Genomic DNA, 17,314 nt, shown 5'->3' with positions numbered 1-17,314 from the left:
GACCCCTCGTGTACACTCTGACCCCTCGTGCACCGCTCTGACCCCTCCTGTACCGCTCTGACCCCTCCTGTACCGCTCTGACCCCTCCTGCAACCCGCTACAGAGAACGATTGACACAACCGCCAGCTACTGCACCTTGGGGATCTCAGACCACGCTCCCCTCCAGCGCTCTCTCCCCTCAGTCACCCCTTCAGACAGGGACTGAGCTCAGTGCTTTCTGCCCATCCCTGTGCTCCTCCATCCGGCAGCTCCTGCAGGGCCTCCCGTAGGTCTGCCTCAAGGTCCCGAGAGCCACGGGCAGTGTGGGGCTCTTCCGAAGGCCCTTCTGCCACCGTCTGCTCCCTCTACCCTCCCCAGAAGGCTCCCCAAATGCATCTCCTGCGCATCGAATCCCACCTTGGTGTCTGCTGCTCTGAGGACCTGAACAACACACCCTCACTCTTGCCTGGACCTCCCTGGGCGGCTGCCGGGCCCTTGCTGAGGAAGGGCAGCTGCCTCTCACTGCTTGGGGAAAATGACCGCCCTGGTTTCCAGTTTCATACGTTACCGCCCTCCCCAGATGAAGTCATCTTTCCCCCTCTCGCCTTGTCCCCCATCTCAAGTGTGGGGCCGCCCATCCTGTGGACTGTGACCTGTGGTGGGGGTGGGGAGGAGAGGACGGAGGGGGTTGTAGTGAGCTGAGTCGATACCCCCACACCTGCCTATGGCGGTGCCAGCCTGGTTCATTCCTGTAAAGGGCTCGCCCCTTGAAAGGTTTTTGAGATGCACCTTTATTTGTCCTGAAATGCCTGTTCAAATAGCAGTTACTGAGCGCGCTGCTTTCCAACGCCTGCCCGCACTGCCTCTTACATTTTAAAAAAGCTCTTGCCAATTTTGTGGTTCAGAATAGAATCTCATACTTACTTAATTTTATATTTCTTTTCAATGACTAGTGGTGCTGAACTTTTTTCGTGTTTATTGGTCATTGATATTTTTCTCTTCTAGGTTGTCTGTGTCCTTTGCTGACTTTTTTTTTTGACTTGTAAAGATGGGGACACTTTATTTCTCATCTACGTTGAATTATCAGCTTTAAAATATCACCAGACACGTGCTCAGAGCCTGTCCCCTCCGAGCCTCCGTGCCTCAGTGTGTCCCGCAGCGGCCCCGCTGCCAGACCAATAATGACCTTTGCTTGTTTTCCTACGTTCTCTAGGAGAGCACTAGCCTTGTCAGACACTCATCCTCCCGTTCAGCATGCCCGCAACAGCACAGGTGAGCACCACGATCCCCGTTTGCAGGCGGGGATACTGAGGCCCAGCGAGTGTCTGATTGCAAGCTGTGGCTCATTCCAGAGGTGGATGTCGGAGCCAGCTCTGGGCGCTGGAATCCTCTCCGACAGTTCCCATGACGGGGGACAGAAATGTCTGTTTCGGGAAGAGTGTCCTTGCTGTGGCGGGCTGGAGGGGGAGGGGGCCGAGGGGAAAGCATGACAGCTTTGAAAACCCTCCCTCAAGGTCTTGTGGTTCTCGGACTCGATGCTGTTCAAACCCCTGTGTGCTTTCAAGAGGTTGCCCTCAACACCCACAAGAAATGCCGTTTCCTCTGAGTCACACGGGTAGATTATCTATGTCATCGGCCTTTTAAGTTTCACTTTGTACTTCTTCTTGGCTTATTCTTTCCTTTTCCTACCAGCCACCCACCTCACCCATCAACAAACCCTGCGTGACAGTGTGTCTACGCAGCCCAAAAGCAATTTTCATTCTTCCTTTGAACTAAATGAGGCCATCTTCTGGGCTGAACGAAACAGCAATAGTTTATGAAAATACCCATTTCCCCATTCCCGCCCTGATGTTTGAGGTCACCAGTCTTTTTAATTTTTGCCAATCTGATAAAAAAAATCATCTTTTATTTTTAACTTAATATGACTTTCCCAATTACTAATGAAATGGGACAGCTTTTCCTATTTTTATTGGCCACTTGGATCTTATCTCTATGTACTTGCTTGTTTTTCTACTGGGTTGCCTTTTTAAATTAATAGGCATAAATTTTTAGTACAGTTTGTTTCATCTGTAGGTATACAGCCAAGTCTTTCTACCAGTTTGTCTTGTAACTTTTTTTCTTGTTAATCCTCACCCAAGGATATTTTTCCATTGATTTTTAGAGAATGGAAGGGAGAGAGAGACACACACAGAGAGAAACATTGATGTGAGAGAGACACATCATTTGGTTGACTCCCACATGTGCCCCAACCAGGACCTGGGATCAAGCCAGCAACCAAGGTACATGCCCTTGACCGGAATCGAACCCGGGACCCTTCAGTCTGTAGGCCAACACTCTATCCACTGAGCAAAACCAGCTAGGGCTGTCTTGTAACTTTTTTAGAGTGCACTTTGTCAGAGAGAGGTTAAGTTATTTTGCAGTCAAATTAATGCATTTTGTATCTTATGTCTTGTGTAAGCAGACCTTCCCTACCCGAGGTTAGATATCCATTTCCTGTTTTCTTTGACTACTTGCACAGTGCTGTCTTTTATGGGTAGTGCTTTAATTCATCTGGGATAAATTTTTCTGTGTGAATGACATGAGGCGGAGAATGCAACTTTTTCCAAATGTGTATCCAGTTGGCCCCACATTATTTATTGAACTCCTTGAACTACAGCCTCATCATTAGATCCCCATGCACACGTGGGTCCGTAGAGTAGACATGTGGTTGTCATTGCCCCAATGTCAACTCAATTCCGGTGACCGTATCTGACTTTCCATCACCAGGAAGCACAGGGCTCCCCGAAAGGCGCCTCCTGTATGGCCCTGTGTGGTTCTGGGGGACCCCTGGGTGGCGGTTTCCACCCGGGCAGGTTCCGGAGGATGTTTCATGGGCTTTCGAGGTGGGGATGAACACAGGGGTGTTGATGTGTCTCACGAGGGGAGGTTCCGTCTTTGTCAGGTGGGCTAAGTGTCTCCCAAGGGTTTTGGGAGAGGATCTGAAGAATGCAGGCTCTGAGTGGTCAAAGCCGCCTGCTGCCTCCTCCTCCCGTGGCAGGGAAGCCCTGGGTGGCCATGCGAGATGACCCACTGCCTCAGGTTGCCTGGGTCTCTCCATCTCTCCCTTCTGCGCTCGGCTGGTCCATTCTGATGGGCCCTTGTCCCACCTGCCGCGGATCCCCATCAGTGCACTGGCTGGCATTCTCTCCGCTGGGTCCACTCTCCCTGGCTGAGGACAGCAGGATGGTGGCTTCATACAGACATTTTCCAGGGGAGGGTTGTGAGGAGGAAGGTCGGGCCCAGCAGGACGTTGGTGGGGAGGGGGCGTGGGAGGCCAGCGCGCAGGCTGTGGTGGGTTGTTCTGTCCCCGCAGCTCCACGCACAGCACCGTCTCTGTGGGTGTTTCTTGAATGAACAGATACTACTGAGCATTAATATGCGCCTGACGGATTGCTTCATTCCTCCAGCCTCAGTTTCTTCGTAAAGTAGAGTGTATAATGCTCTCCCGCCCTGGACACCGTGGAGCATGCGCAGGCCTCCCCAGCTGTCTGGGATCAGAGGCAGGACAGGTGTCCCCCCCTTTTCTTTTAAAAAAATATATTTTATTGATTTTTTACAGAGGAAGGGAGAAGGATAAAGAGTTAGAAACATCGATGAGAGAAACATTGATCAACTGCCTCCTGCACACTCCCTACTGGGGATGTGCCTGCAACCAAGGTACATGCCCTTGACCAGAATCGAACCCAGGACCCTTCAGTCCGCAGGCCGACGCTCTATCCACCGAGCCAAACCGGTTAGGGCAGGGCCCCTTTTCAATGCTGCTGTGCCTTCCTGTTGGTGGCATTCCCACATTAGATCCTCTCCCACACCTGGGCGCACGTGTGATCCGAACCCCTGACTTAGCTGTTAGTGCATCTAGGCGACACTTGAGGAATTGGGGACTCACAGGAAGCCTTAGCAAGGAAGGTCACTTAGCAAGCGAGGGTGTGGCCCACCGCACACATCTGGTCTGGGAAGGCCTTGGAAGTGTGTGCGCTCCAGATGGTACCAATCAGGGCTCTTTTGCCCAGTGTCGTTGATGCAACAAAGACAAGAAACAAACAAATGCTTTTTGGGGGACATAATTAGGGAAGAAATGACCAGAACTTCTAAGTCATTGAACCTTCTAAAGGAAAACCCTAGTATTATTTTCATACGCACTACAGATGATGGCCAAGAATAAGCTACTGTACCACCCCGCTGGGGTCCCTGCGGCACCTGCTGAAAGCAGCAGATAAGAATCACATACGGTTTATAAGCTAATTTGCACGGTTTGCTTAACAAGCGCATCTGCACGGTTTAATGGTTTCCGAAGGACTTGCGAGCAGACTGGGTTCTTCACAGAGTTACAGGATCCCCGCCATCTCATTTGCCCTGTGAGTTGGTGCAGCAAACCATGGTTTAGTTTTGCTTTTGAAATCACAAACAGATGTTTATGTTTAGACTGTGGCTCCAGCTTAAACACAGGCTTTTCTATTTCTCTTCTGCCCAGCTCTCTGTTTAAGGGGCCTGAGCTGCCTCCAGCATCGGCTGCTCCCTCAGCCTGGGCTTCCAGAGGGAGGGAGGGCCCTGGGAACGGAAGGGAGTGGGGCCCTTGATAAGGAGGGCCTTCTGGGCCCGTCTGCATGGCCTTGAGAAAGCCCCTCTCCTGTCCTGCCTGTGGGGGCCGTACCTGCCAGCTGAGGTGTTGGAGAGGCAGAGAGGAGGGTCAGCGTGCCAGCTCGGTGCTCACACCCCGTGCGGCTCTGTGAACTCTGCTCCTACTTTCCCCTCAAGCTCCCCACCCTCTGTTGGCCCACTGGCCGCAGAGCCCCTGGAGTGAATCTCACCTTCCTAGCAACATTATTGACAATAGCCCACATGTGGAAACCACCCAAGTGTCCATCAATAGGTGAGCGGACAGGCAACATGATATAGCCATACAATGGAATATTACACACCCACGGAAAAGGAACGAAGGCCTGACACATGCTCCAACACGGATGGACTTGGAAACATTGTGCTAAGTGAGTGAAACCAGACTCAGAAGACAGATGCAGGGTGGGGCAAAAGTGGGTTTACAGTTGTTCTAAATTGTCTGGAAAACAATACAGCAATGAATAAGCAGCAATACAAGAATAAACTCCGTGTTTAGCATACGCATAACTGTACCCTACTTTTGCGCCCTCTTGTACTGTCTGATTCCACCTATAGGAGGTGCCTGTAATAGGCAAATCCGTAGGATGAGAAGCAGAATAGAGCTCAGCAGAGGCTGGTGGGGGGGGTGTCAGTACTTGTTCAACGGCTGGAGATGATGAGAAAGTGTGAGGAGTACACAGGAGTGACACTGACAGCACTGCGAGTGTCTTTATGGACTCACGCTTACAAATGGGTGCAATGGCAAATCCTGCGCTATGTATATTTTATCAAGTTTTCAAAAAGTGAGTGGCAGGGTGGCACGGGGAGGCTGTGCCTCTTGAGAGCATCCCCTAAAACGGGTCCCTGTCAGCCAGGTGAAGGCCTTGTGCTGAAGGTGGTGGTGAGGACGATGGAGGAGAGGCGGGGTGCAGTACAGTCCCCACGTTCAGGAGTCAGCGCGGTCTGGTGGAGAAGGTGCAGACGAAGGGGAGGGGAAGGCGCTCAGCTTTCTGTACATCTCAGGTCCACGACGGGCCCGAGTCCCTCCGCGCGCAGGCTCAGGAGGATTAAATGACCGGGTACACGTACTGTCCCTAAAACACTACATTAACCGCTCAAGAAATGTTATTTCTTTTTTTCTTCTTTTGTAAAAGTGTTTTTATTGATTTTTAGAGAGAGAGGAAGGGAGAGGGAGAAGAGAGAGAGATAGAAACATCGATTGGTTGCCTCCTGCATGCCCCCCCCACAGGAGATGGAGCCTGCGACCTGGGCATGTGCCCCGACTGGGAATCGAACCGGGGACCCCTTGGTGCATAGGACGATGCTCAACCACTGAGCATCACCGCCGGGCAAGAGAGCTGATTTCTTAGTATTTCATTTGTGGTGTCCGTGAGAGAGAAATAATGGAAGTGAAGAGGCAGGCAAGGGAGTGAGGTCCCTCTCAACGAGTCCCACTTGGGAAAACGCTTTACAAAATAAAAACCCTCGAAGTGCCACGTTACCACGGAGAGGGAGAGGCCTGGGTGGTACCGATGTCCTCCCTTAATGACCACCTCCGGTGGTGGAGGGCCTCGGTGGAGGTCCCCGTGCGAACGGTGATGCTGCCGGTGAGTGGAGAGGACGGGAGACCCAGACGTCTGCCTGGAGGCCACTTCCCTGCAGGCCGGTGAGTGCTGAAGGGAATTGGGTCTCCCAGGGGAAAAGCCATTGTCCTGCGGGGAACTGATGTCACTGCCTTTTAAAGATGAAACCAGGAACCAGCTGCTGTGGAGATTAACTGTGAGCCCAGATGTGCACTTGGAGCCCCACAGTAAACAAATTCTGCTGATACCTGCCAAACAGCAGCTGTGCTGGTTCTGGCCCCAGGGCTGTGTATCCGGGCCTTTGAGAAGAGAAAGGCAAGTGGAGCGGGGCTTCTTCAAGCATCAGGACAGCGGTACCCCGGGGCCTGCCTGCTGAGCAGATTCAGGGAGACAGGCCAGGCGCTGTGGGTCCATTCAGCCACGGCTGCTAAGGGCCAGGATTAGATGCATATAGAATCAGGGCCTGGCCCCTCCGAGCGGGATAGCGGTGCAGAAGTCTCTGTTCTAGGCCCTTGTTTTACAGCCGGGGTCTGCAGGGGATGTTTTATGTGATTGCAATGTGCTAAGAGAATGGATGGTGTTGGGGCTCAGCCTCCGATCAAAATCCAGGCTCACATAAAGCTCTCTATGGCCAGTGTGGGGTGCGTGTGTGACCGGGGTCATGTCATCTGTGGGCTGGGATTCAGTCTTTGGCTGCTCGTGAGGGTCCTGTCTGTGAGGGGGGTGGATCCCTTTCTGTGTGACATTAACCCTAACCACCTGTGAGAATCTCATCTGTGCCCCTGGTCTCAGCTGCACCAGACCTAGCCCCACCCCGAGCAGTGGAAACCAGGCAGACGGTCTGCCCTGGCCGGTGTGTGTGGCCACGTGGGCCGTGGAGGTCTTGGCTGGAAAGGACCTCACCAGGCAGCAGGGGCGGGAGGGGGAGCAGCATCCACGAGCAGGTGAAGGTGGTGGGCCTGGCCCTGCTGGGTCACAACCTTCTCAGGCCAAGTGAGCACCAGCTGTGGCCAGAGAAACAGCTGCCCAGCTGAGAAACGAGAGGTCGGTGGGTGACACCGAAGAGGCTTCCCTCAGCCCCGCGAGAGGTTCTCATTTCTGTGGTCAGTAATGGAGAGCAGGGCCGGCCCAGCCCCACGCCACCTCTACCCGGGCAGTGTGTGTCCCCTCTGTGGCAGCCTGCACTGGAGTCAGCCCAGTGGTTCTTCTGCCCAACCAAGTCTGAGGTGGGGCCAGAGATTTATATACACGGAATCCCTCACCACGACCAGGGCTGGACGTCACAAGGAGTCAGTATACCACGATGGCTCATTTCCTCCACATGTAGAACAGCTGCCTCCAGAGGCACCGAGCTCTCTGACTCTGGGAGAGTTTGAGCAGAGGCTAGGTTCCTTGGTGACTTTCTTTCTTTCTTTCTTTCTTTCTTTCTTTCTTTCTTTCTTTCTTTCTTTCTTTCTTTCTTTCTTTCTTTCTTCCTTCCTTCCTTCCTTCCTTCCTTCCTTCCTTCCTTCCTTCCTTCCTTCCTTCCTTTCTTTCTTTCTTTCTTTCTTTCTTTCTTTCTTTCTTTCTTTCTTTCTTTCTTTCCCCTTCTAATCATCCACCCAATATTTCCCAAGTATCAAACTTATGCCAGGTGCTAGACTAATTGAATAAGAGAGAAGTGGCCTTTGGCCCTTGGGAAAGAATGGGAACTATAGGAGCAGAGTAGCAGGGGCTGTGACCTAGACCTGGCAGTCAGAGAAGGCTTCCTGGAGGAAGCCACATTTGAAGCTGAAGCCTGAAGGCTGAGGAGGACTTAGGACAGAGGAGACAAGTTCCAGAAAGAGGAGGCAGCATGTAGGAAGGGCCAGGGAGCGCATGGCCCACAGAGGAACCCATACGCTCAGGGAGGCGGGGCTTAGCGAGGGGAGAACAGAGTGGAGAGTGGGGTCGGCATGCGTGTCACATTAGGAGGTTTGAGTTTCATCCCAAGGGCCACAAGGAACCAATGAAGGGTTTTAAGCAAGGCAATGATGTGGTAAGATGTGCTGCTTAGCTGGTTTCCCCAGGGGCAGACCCTGAGACAGGGACTGGGTAGTTTATGTGGGAGGTGATTCCAGGAAATACCAGTAGGGGAGTGGGGAATTGAGACAGGGAAGGGAGTCAGCCAAGAGAGCGTGTGTGGCCAAGCAAATCATCTCTGTGGGTACTGGAGCTTAATCCTGCCGGGGACTCTGGGAGCCAGCACGGGCTCTTCCTTCAGAGTTATTCCCCTTCAGGAGAGGGAGCTGGGGTACGTACAGACCACCTCCGTGGCCACTGAGCACTGTTCTGGGCCAGGCAGGGCATGGGCACTTCCCAAAGCCGTGGTATTCCAATGGGGCAGACAGAGTGGGCTGCAGTATGAGCCTTCAGAGAGGGATGCAGGGGCTGGCTTAGAGGGGGGCTCCAGGGGACACGGGCAGTGTGTGGGCACCTCTGTGGCTATGGGGTGGTGAGGCAGGAAGGGCAGACAGGAGCCTGGAGATCAGTGAAGAGGCCACAGGAAGGGATGGTGGTAGCCTGGGCTGGAGAAGCGGTGGTGATGGGCAGAAGGGGACAATGTCAGGATGCAGAGATGGCTGACCTTGGTGACAGATGTGGGGGAACGAAGAACACTGGAGAGGACTCTCAAAGCCACAAGGGGCTCCTGCACCTCCCCAAGGCTCTCCCTCATCTCCTTCTGCCGGCCCTCCCCTGCCTTGGTCCTCTCCTGACGTTCCCCCACCAGCCAGCCTCTCTGAGCCCTGTCATCCTCTCCAAAGCTGTGCTGGACGGAGTGCCAGGACACGAAGACACCTGGCCACTGACGTCGGTACCCACAGTTACTCCCTTCTCCTTCTGGCCTCACTCTCCCTCCAGGTAAACCAGGAGGGTTAACCAGATAACCGCTCAGGAGCCCTTTCAGAGCACTGACCTTCTAGAAAGGCTCATGGTGCCCTGCGAAGGGAATAAAACAAAGATCGTCCTTTTGGGGAAACCAAGGCCCAGGGAGCAGAGGGGCTTGTTGGAGGTCACCAGCCACGTGGGTACTTGACCAAGACCCCCACCGCTCATGGGAGCTGCTCCCTCAGCCTGCCCTGGCCCTGCTTCCCCACCGTGTTTATTTTCAGGCAGTGCAGCAGCCAGCGTGAAGTTTCAAGATTTCTCTCCTGCTCTTGTTTGTGTGTGTGGCTGTGAACGGAAACGTGTTAAGGATGGTGTTTTGTTTTTTTTTAAATATATTTTATTGACTTTCCACAGAGAAGAAGGGAGAGAGACAGAGAGTTAGAAACATCGATGAGAGAGAAACATCGATTAGCTGCCTCCTGCACATCTCCTAGTTGGGATGTGCCGCAACCCAAGTACATGCCCTTGACCGGAATCGAACCCGGGACCCTTCAGTCCGCAGGCCGACGCTCTATCCACTGAGCCAAACAGGTTTTGGCAAGGATGGTGGTTTTAAACCGGCTTGTAGCGCTCACCAGTCCCGCCTTTCCCGCTTGAGGATTCAGGCTCGGCGTACTATCGCACTCTCACTTTGGGACTTTTGAGCCTAGGGGTCCACACAAGCCTCAAGGGGCTTAATTTACAGGGGGTTTCAGAGAATAACCAGGAGGCCTGTGCCGGCAGCTCTGAGCCCCGACCACGGCCCTGCACAGCCTGCGGGCCTGTTCCTAGTGTCCCAGGCACAGGAAACCCAGACCATTTCATTTTATATCAGACCTCAAGGCTCTGCGTTCCCTGCATGCTGACCAGGTAGCCCTCCCACACCACTGCTTGGAGCCCTGGGCCCCTCCTCTGAGACTGTGGGACAGGGGAGAGCTGTGCAGCCTGCAGCGGGTCCTGAGGAAGCCAGAGTTTCCAAACCGATTGCTCCAGATCAGGGATGGCCCTCAGCCTTGTTCTCTTTGGCTGGTCCCATGTTTTCCCACATCAGTTTTTTTTTTTGTTGTTGTTGTTGTTGTTTTTTACAAGGTGAAACGAATTGTCAGCAATTAGAAGTCAAATTGGGATTTCTGGTTACTTTAAGGATCTAGAAGACCTGGCAGCACTGGGCTCACATTCCTGCCTGCGAATGTTTGGCTGGTGCAGAGCTGCAGCCTCCCCACCCCCAGATAAGACCTGTGCCCTTCAGTTTACCATAGCCCCCTCCCCCCACCCCCCCACCCCCAGTCCCTATTGCCTCACAGCTGGGAGCTGAGAGTCCGTTGCCATGTGTCACCAAGTTTATGCTGCTGTTTCTCAAATCAGAGAGTTATGAGGAAAGTAAAATATGTTGGGTCCCCACATTTCCAACAAAAGTGGGAAGCAAGTTCTTCTCTATTCCTTGCCTGCCGCTGGGTGAGCCACCTGTCCCGTGGTTAGGGCTGCTAGAGCAGCAGTTTACCTCCAGGGCTGTGTTTGTCCCCATCCCCTCCTCTGTCACAGCCACCACCGTTACAGGTGTCGTCACGTTGCATTTATTAGTTCTCTGGCAGGTTGTGTACAATGAGACAGGGCAAGAGAGCCCCTGGTCTGTCGGAGAGGCAAAGTTTGGTGGGCACAGAAGACAGAAAACCGAGCCGCTGGGAGAGAAGGGTGAGATCTAAAATGATGAAAAAATCACCATGTTAGAAAGGGAAGCTCTTAGGTGACTCCAAGCAGCCTGGTGGGAGTGGCCTCCTGGCCCTCTGCCCAGCTCCCGGCCTCCGCGCGGCCTGTGCAGCGACTGGCGGCCATGGCGCCCAGCAGCAGCTCCTTTCCTGGGCTCCAGAATATTGGAGAGTCAAGGCAGTTTGGACGGGGAGACTCAGGGCTGCCTATAAATCCAGCCACCTCACTGAGAAAAAGGTGGTGGTGGGGGGAAAGCCCATTTTCTCTCTGTCTAATGGGGATATGAAGACAGATAGGCCCTGGCTCCCTCTGTGAGAACCCCTTCAGTCCGGGCAAGCAGGCCCTCCCAGGCCCCCGTTGTCACCATACTGCTCCGCTTCGGTTTCCCGGAGGCTCTCCCAGAAGCCCCTGGGGGGCGTACTGCAGGCAAGATCCCCCTGTCAGGTGAGGCAAGCATGTGGCCTGGTAGGAGAACTCCAGGTGACCGTGATTCAGGTTACACATCACCTCCTGTGGGCCGGACTGCGGAGTCTGGTCACAGGTGCCAAGGAGATCATCGTTCCAGCCATCGTCCTGGTCCCAGACCTGCACCCTCAGGGGCCCCCCTGAGACCAGGACCACGTCCCCGAAGTCCAGCCGTGTCATCCACTTGGGGTTGTTATCGTTCCACACCGTGCCCGTCCTCAGCTCCTGGCCCCCAAAGAAGACCTTCAGGTAGGCGTCTGTGGAGGTAAATGTGTCTCCCCACAGACCTGTCGCCTTGAAGTTCATCACCTCTAAGTGGGCCAGGCCCCTCTGCCGGGGACAGCAGTCCTGGTTGGTGACCGCTGAGCCGTGGCACAAGCACCGGCAGGGGTCATGGGGGCTCTTCTGCTGGCCCGGGGGGCAGGGCCGGCTGCAGTTCTTCCAGCGTGCACGGTCCATCACATACTTGCTCACAGCCTGCCTCAGCGCCTCCCGCCGTGGGTCCGGCTTCTTCAGAAGCATGTGCAGCGGCTCCAGGTTGTAGTCCACCAGGCCGGGTCTGTCCACCAGGGAGTTCGCCCAGGCTAAGAACTGCTCGGGCGCAGCGTGTTTCCCGAACAGCAGGTCAGGCATGGCGGAGTGGTGGCCGCCTACCACTTTGGAATAGCGTTCCTGGTAGGCCTCGTGGAAGGAGGCTGTCATCTTGTGCTGCTTCTTCTTCTCCTCACAGGCCTTGAATTCCGATGAGGAGCTGGCGCAGCTGCCTATGCTGACCTCGGCCTCCACGGCCAGGCAGTCCCCCACCTCGTCGGCCGTGAGCCCTCCCAGGGCCAGCTCACAGGTGCGCAGGGCTGTGAGGGCAAAGATCTTGCCGCCCAGCTCCATGGACTTGATGAAGTGGGTGCCGTAGTTGGAGATGAGCTTTCTGTAGTCGGGCTCGGTGGAGGCATTGAAGTGGGGGGGCAGGTCCCTGACGGCCCTCTTGAACTCGGGGTGGAGTGGCGGAGAGTGCACCAGGTGAAAACTGGGGGGGGGGGGGAAGGAAAGACATCAGGTGGGCCCAGCCGTGGGTAGTCTGTCCTGGATTCCGTAACTCCCTCAGATGCCCAGGGTCACATATAAATGGCAGAACTGGGACCCGGACCCAGGAAACCCACTCTGTCTATGCCTCCTCAATGGCCTTGCTACTTTGTCGAGGCATTTTCACTTTTCCTTTTCAAAATAAAGTTTTTCTTTCCTTTTTATTTTCTAATGATACAAGTGATGATACTGCAGGGAGGGTATTCCTCTAGCTTTGGACCCTAGTCCTGTGGTCCTTGTCTGTCCCGTGGTTTGGGCCCCATCTGCCTGGGCTGCTGACGACCCTGGCCGTGCAGGCAGGAGGTGCCCTGACTCACTGTGGGGAAAGGCGGCCTTCCAGTGTGAGGGATCAGGGCACGGGACTTGGGGTTGCCCGTTGAGATCATGCGTTTCTCAGGTGTGGGACCTACATCCCGGAGGGCTGGTGCTCAGCTCTTGCTCAGCGCCGTAGCCCTAATTCCCAGCATGGAGCGTGGCAAAGTGGGCATGAATAGTGTCTGAATGGATGAAGGAGGCTCGTGATGGGAGGGACCCAGCCAGGTCTCCTGCCCGCAGAAGGCTGGCAATGCCCAGGAAAGAGGGGTTGGGCACTCCGTAGGCCTGAAGGCACTCTGGTGGGGCTCTCAGCCCAGCCTTGCCTGCTCCCTCTCCACTGTCCCCTCCCTGGGCTCTTCCAGGTCAGGGCCACCGGGCGCTGGACCAGCTGGTGTGTGAGGACCTGGGCTGTGGCTTCCTCCTGGTGGAAGCAGCCTTCAGTCCCCACGATGCCATGCCAGGGCTCCCAGACCACCCAGAATTCCCCAGAACTTTTTCAAGCCCCCTCTGTCATCACCCCCAGCACTCACCTATAGAAGCGACACTCCATTGTGTCGGTGCTGAAGCTGTACTGGTCCTGGTGGGTTTTCTCAGCCGCAAAATTGGCCTCTTGGGAGTGCGAGCCGGCCATGGTCACATGAGCACTGGTGCTGGGCTTGGGGTTTATGTTTAGCTCCCCCCGCCAGTCATTGCGGATGTTGGAAGCGGCATCCTTTGCCACGGTCTCTGTGGAGCTGGCCTTGGCCCTGACCAGATGGCGCTGGCAGCCTGTGCCCGGGGCCCGCCAGTGGGTGAGCGCCAGGGGCAGGCGCTGGCGGGCACCCCCTTTTAGGGTGTTGCGGCAGAGGGTGCAGGTGCCATCGGGCCGTAGGAATCTCTCTGTATCCACCGGGAAGGAGCCTGAGCGCTTGAGAGTGGTCACATCCACGCCCTCTCCCGCCAGCTCTGAGCCAGGCACCGCCTTGAGGACACTCTGGCACTCGGATCTCGCAGCCGTGTAGCAGGGGGCAGGGGCAGGCGTGGGCAGCAGCAGGAGCAGGATGCCCAAGAGGAGCACACGAGTGGCCATGGAGCTGTGGAGACAGAGGTTGTCTGAACTCCGGGAAGCTAGGGGCAGAGGTAAGGAGAATGGCTGAGCCCCTCCCTCAGCCGGATGATCAGGGCACACAGAATGGGGAGGGGATGAGGCATCTCTCAAGTCATCGAATGTCAGAGCCGGAATGGCCTTTACAAACCCGGTCACCACATGGTACAGATGGGCCTAGCGCGGAGAAGGGACTTGCCCAGGTCCACAGCCAGAGGAGCCCCTTGCTAGGATTCCCACCATTTAAGGCCTTTGGGGATCCAGATGGATGGCTCTGTCCTCACGGTGGCTGCTGGTGGGGAGGGGCTCTGTGTGCACAGGAGGGGACAGAGCGGAGCTGTAGCAGATTTGGGAAGGGACCTGGGGACTCTGGATAAGACTGGATTCTGGAGAAGTGCCATGCGTTCCCCATTCCGCCTCTCTCTTCTCTCTGTTCCCCACTAAGCCTTTCATGGAAATGGGAAAGAAATGAGGTTGTGCATCAGTGTTATTCCTCATTCCCCTTTGGGGCCCTCTCCCTGAGCCTCATGGAAGAACATCAGCCTACATTCTAGAATAAAAGCTCTCCGTAGGCGTAAGCCCTTAGATGCTGGGCGGGAGGGGCCGTTCCGTCTGCCCTCCAGGCTCCCTGACACTCAGGCTTGTGCATCCCCACCACGCTCCGTGGGGTTCTACGAGCTACCGTTTGCCCACTATCGGACAGCGATAAGCTAGGAGGCTCTTCCTCATTTGGAGGTGGCCCTGGAGTCTCACCTGGGCCTGCTTACGATCTGGACTCTCTCTCTCTACCTCTATGTAGATGAACTCCTGAGGGGCCGCTCCCCTCCAGCACCTGCGGGTGGGGGTGGGGGGTGTGGGCTGGGGGGCAGTCTCTCTGAGTCACGGGACTGTGGAGAGCAGGGCTTCCCCTGCATTCCCTCTGTGCCTGGCCCAGAGCAGTGACCTGCATGGTGGGGATCCAGGCAACACGGCAGCCCCCAGGGTAGTAACAGAACAAGGGGAGTCTCCCAAAGGCCCGAGGGTTGTCCCATTCCGGAGGCCAGCGCAGTTCATCCCCTCCACCCAAGGAGCTCAGCTCCCTCTTGGCCCCCATCCTATTGTCTCCCAGGAAGCTGGTTTCCAGCTTTCTTAGAAGCTTTCGCTGTCCCCATGTGAAGGGGTCTCAGAGCTACGTATTCCAACCTCCTAACGTTATAGATGAGGAAACCGCGGGCCCGCGTCAGCGCGAGGCTGCCCAGGGGGTCCGTGACCAGCCCAGTCTGGGACCCAAGTCTCTTGTCTTACAAGTCACAGCATTTCCTGCCACATCAGGCTCTTCCTCCAGCAGCCCCACTCCAGGCTCCCCGACCCCACCCCGACCCCACCCCGGCCTCCCAGCCTCCTGGCGCCGGCTTCCTCCGTACCTGGAGTCCTGCACTGAGATGCTCCCACACAGACACCCTCTCTCGTCACGGGAAGCTCCTGAAGTGGTGTCAGCCCTCCCGGCAGGCTCACCCTATAGCTCATCACCAGGCCACCTTTCACATCACTTCTGCTTCCTGCCCTGCCCGCCCGCCCCCCAACTGTGGTCACACCTCTCCCTCGCTCCACCCCCCCCAGCACCCACCCTGTCCTCACCTCCTCATCCGGCCCTGCTGACAGCCCTCAGGAAGCAAACTGTGAAGGCCAGAGGCTCCAAGCAGAGCAGCCTGGGGCGCGGGGCCTGGGGCAACAGCGAGGCCTGTGTGTAGTGAACACGGGCCTGAGGACTTCCACGTTCCGCTCTGGTGTTAGTGAACGGCCCGCAGGGGACTTCCCTGCCTCTCCCCACAGCAGCGCAGGCGCAGGCGTGAGCCCTGGGGGGCGCTACAGAGCAGGCACTCCAGCCTGGGGAGCCCCCTGTGTCCTAGCTGTGTGGCCTGGCAAGTTCCTTGAGCCTCTGTGCCTCAGTTTCCTCAACTAAAAGTGAGAATAACAACAGTGTAGACGGCAGAGGTTGTAAAAGTTTGGGGAGTTACTGCATGTGAAGTGCTTAGGACAGTGCCTGGCCCTCAGCCAGTGTTCATGTGTGACCACCCCGTCCTCCCTGAGTGGTGTGTGTATGTGTGTGTCTGTGTGTGTGTCTGTGTGTGTGTGTCTCTGTGTGTGTGTGTCTGTGTCTGTGTGTCTGTGTGTGTCTGTGTGTGTGTCTGTGTGTGTGTGTCTCTGTGTGTGTGTGTCTCTGTGTGTGTCTGTGTCTCTGTGTGTGTCTGTGTGTGTGTGTGTTTATGTTTCTCTGTGTGTGTGTGTGTCTGTGTGTGTGTGTCTGTGTCTCTGTGTGTGTGTGTGTGTCTGTGTCTCTGTGTGTGTGTGTGTGTTTATGTGTGTGTCTGTATGTGTGTGTGTTTATGTTTCTCTGTGTGTGTGTGTGTTTATGTGTGTGTGTGTGTTTATGTGTGTGTCTGTATCTCTGTGTGTGTGTTTATGTGTGTGTCTGTGTGTGTGTCTGTGTGTGTTTATGTGTCTGTGTGTGTGTGTGTGTTTATGTGTGTGTGTGTATGGGGGGAATAAACATTGTTCAAACCTCCTCGCCCACTTCCTGCCCACACCTATCTCCCAGCACAGCCCAGACTCTGAGCCCCAAACACATACCCGAGGACAGGGTCTCCTGCCTGTGAGAATCACTGTGAGAATGGGCGGCCACAGTGTCCCAGCCTCCTCCTCAGCCCTGGCCCGGGCTGCAGCCACAGGCCCTGGGACCCCGCTGGGGAGAGACATTTGGGTGGGACCGAGGCCCAGGGGTCTTCTTCAGTTTTCGTCTTCCTTGAGGTCACGGTGGGTAAAGTTTCCATGGGTTGACTGACTCACAGGGTGACTTCTGGGGGCAAAATCACACTGATCTGAAACGGGGACAGCTGGGTAAGCGGGAAACTGTTCTCTTAACTTCGCCCTCCAACCGCGTCGGTGATGGGGACAGATAGCCGCAGACCCAGACCACGTGTGACACCATGCAGTGGCTCATACCTTGAGTTCATGTCCTCCCCTGCGCCCCCCTGCTCTTACGGGAAGAGGGGCTCACATTGCCTTCTCGGACTTGACCCATCTCTTCCCGGAGCTGTCCCCTTCCCTCTCCCAGAAATTGCAGCCTCCTGACCCTTCTAGCTCCTGCCCGGGCCTGACTTGGATGCCCAGGCTGTGAGGAGTGTAGTTCTGACCGTGCTCAGAAGATCAGGCTGAGGGGCCTGGAAACCCTATAGGAAGAGAAGGTGAGGCAGCGGGAACCGGTCTGCTCTCGGCTTTGCTGAGAACTTGCTGTGTGTCTCCAGTGAGTTCTAACCCCTTTCTAAGCGAGTTTCCTCATCTATAATAACAAAGGGAGGGCTTCAGGATTTCTAAGAATCCTTAGATTCTCAGTGCTGAGAAGTGCACTTGGTGGGTTCGAGCGCTGTGTGAAGTGGCTCAGGCCCAGGAAGTTCCGGTGGGGCCGTCCAGGAAAGAGCAGTGGTCACACTGGGGTTGACAGCTACTGGCTGGGGCCTGTGTAACAGTTGAAACTTAGCACTTGAAATGTGCTTTAAGCACAGTTTTTCCTCAGAGACGTAAGTTAAATTGCCAGCTACTA

General features: G+C 55.4%; 1 protein-coding gene across 1 annotated transcript; it reads right to left on the bottom strand.

Moving 5' to 3' along the window:
• Positions 1-10,641: 10,641 nt before the first annotated feature.
• Positions 10,642-15,171, bottom strand: PRF1 (perforin 1). The gene is made up of 3 exons (XM_006099951.3): positions 15,138-15,171; positions 13,181-13,723; positions 10,642-12,279 (listed from the first exon to the last, which is right to left on the bottom strand). Exons 2-3 carry the CDS (start codon positions 13,717-13,719, stop codon positions 11,151-11,153), a joined length of 1,668 nt encoding a protein of 555 aa, XP_006100013.1. The 5' UTR covers positions 13,720-13,723; positions 15,138-15,171; the 3' UTR covers positions 10,642-11,150.
• Positions 15,172-17,314: the final 2,143 nt, after the last annotated feature.

The sequence above is a fragment of the Myotis lucifugus genome, unplaced genomic scaffold (assembly GCF_000147115.1).
Source record: "Myotis lucifugus unplaced genomic scaffold, Myoluc2.0 scaffold_292, whole genome shotgun sequence".
NCBI classification, from domain to species: Eukaryota; Metazoa; Chordata; class Mammalia; order Chiroptera; family Vespertilionidae; genus Myotis; species Myotis lucifugus.
This window is presented reverse-complemented; position numbering and strand designations above follow the sequence as displayed.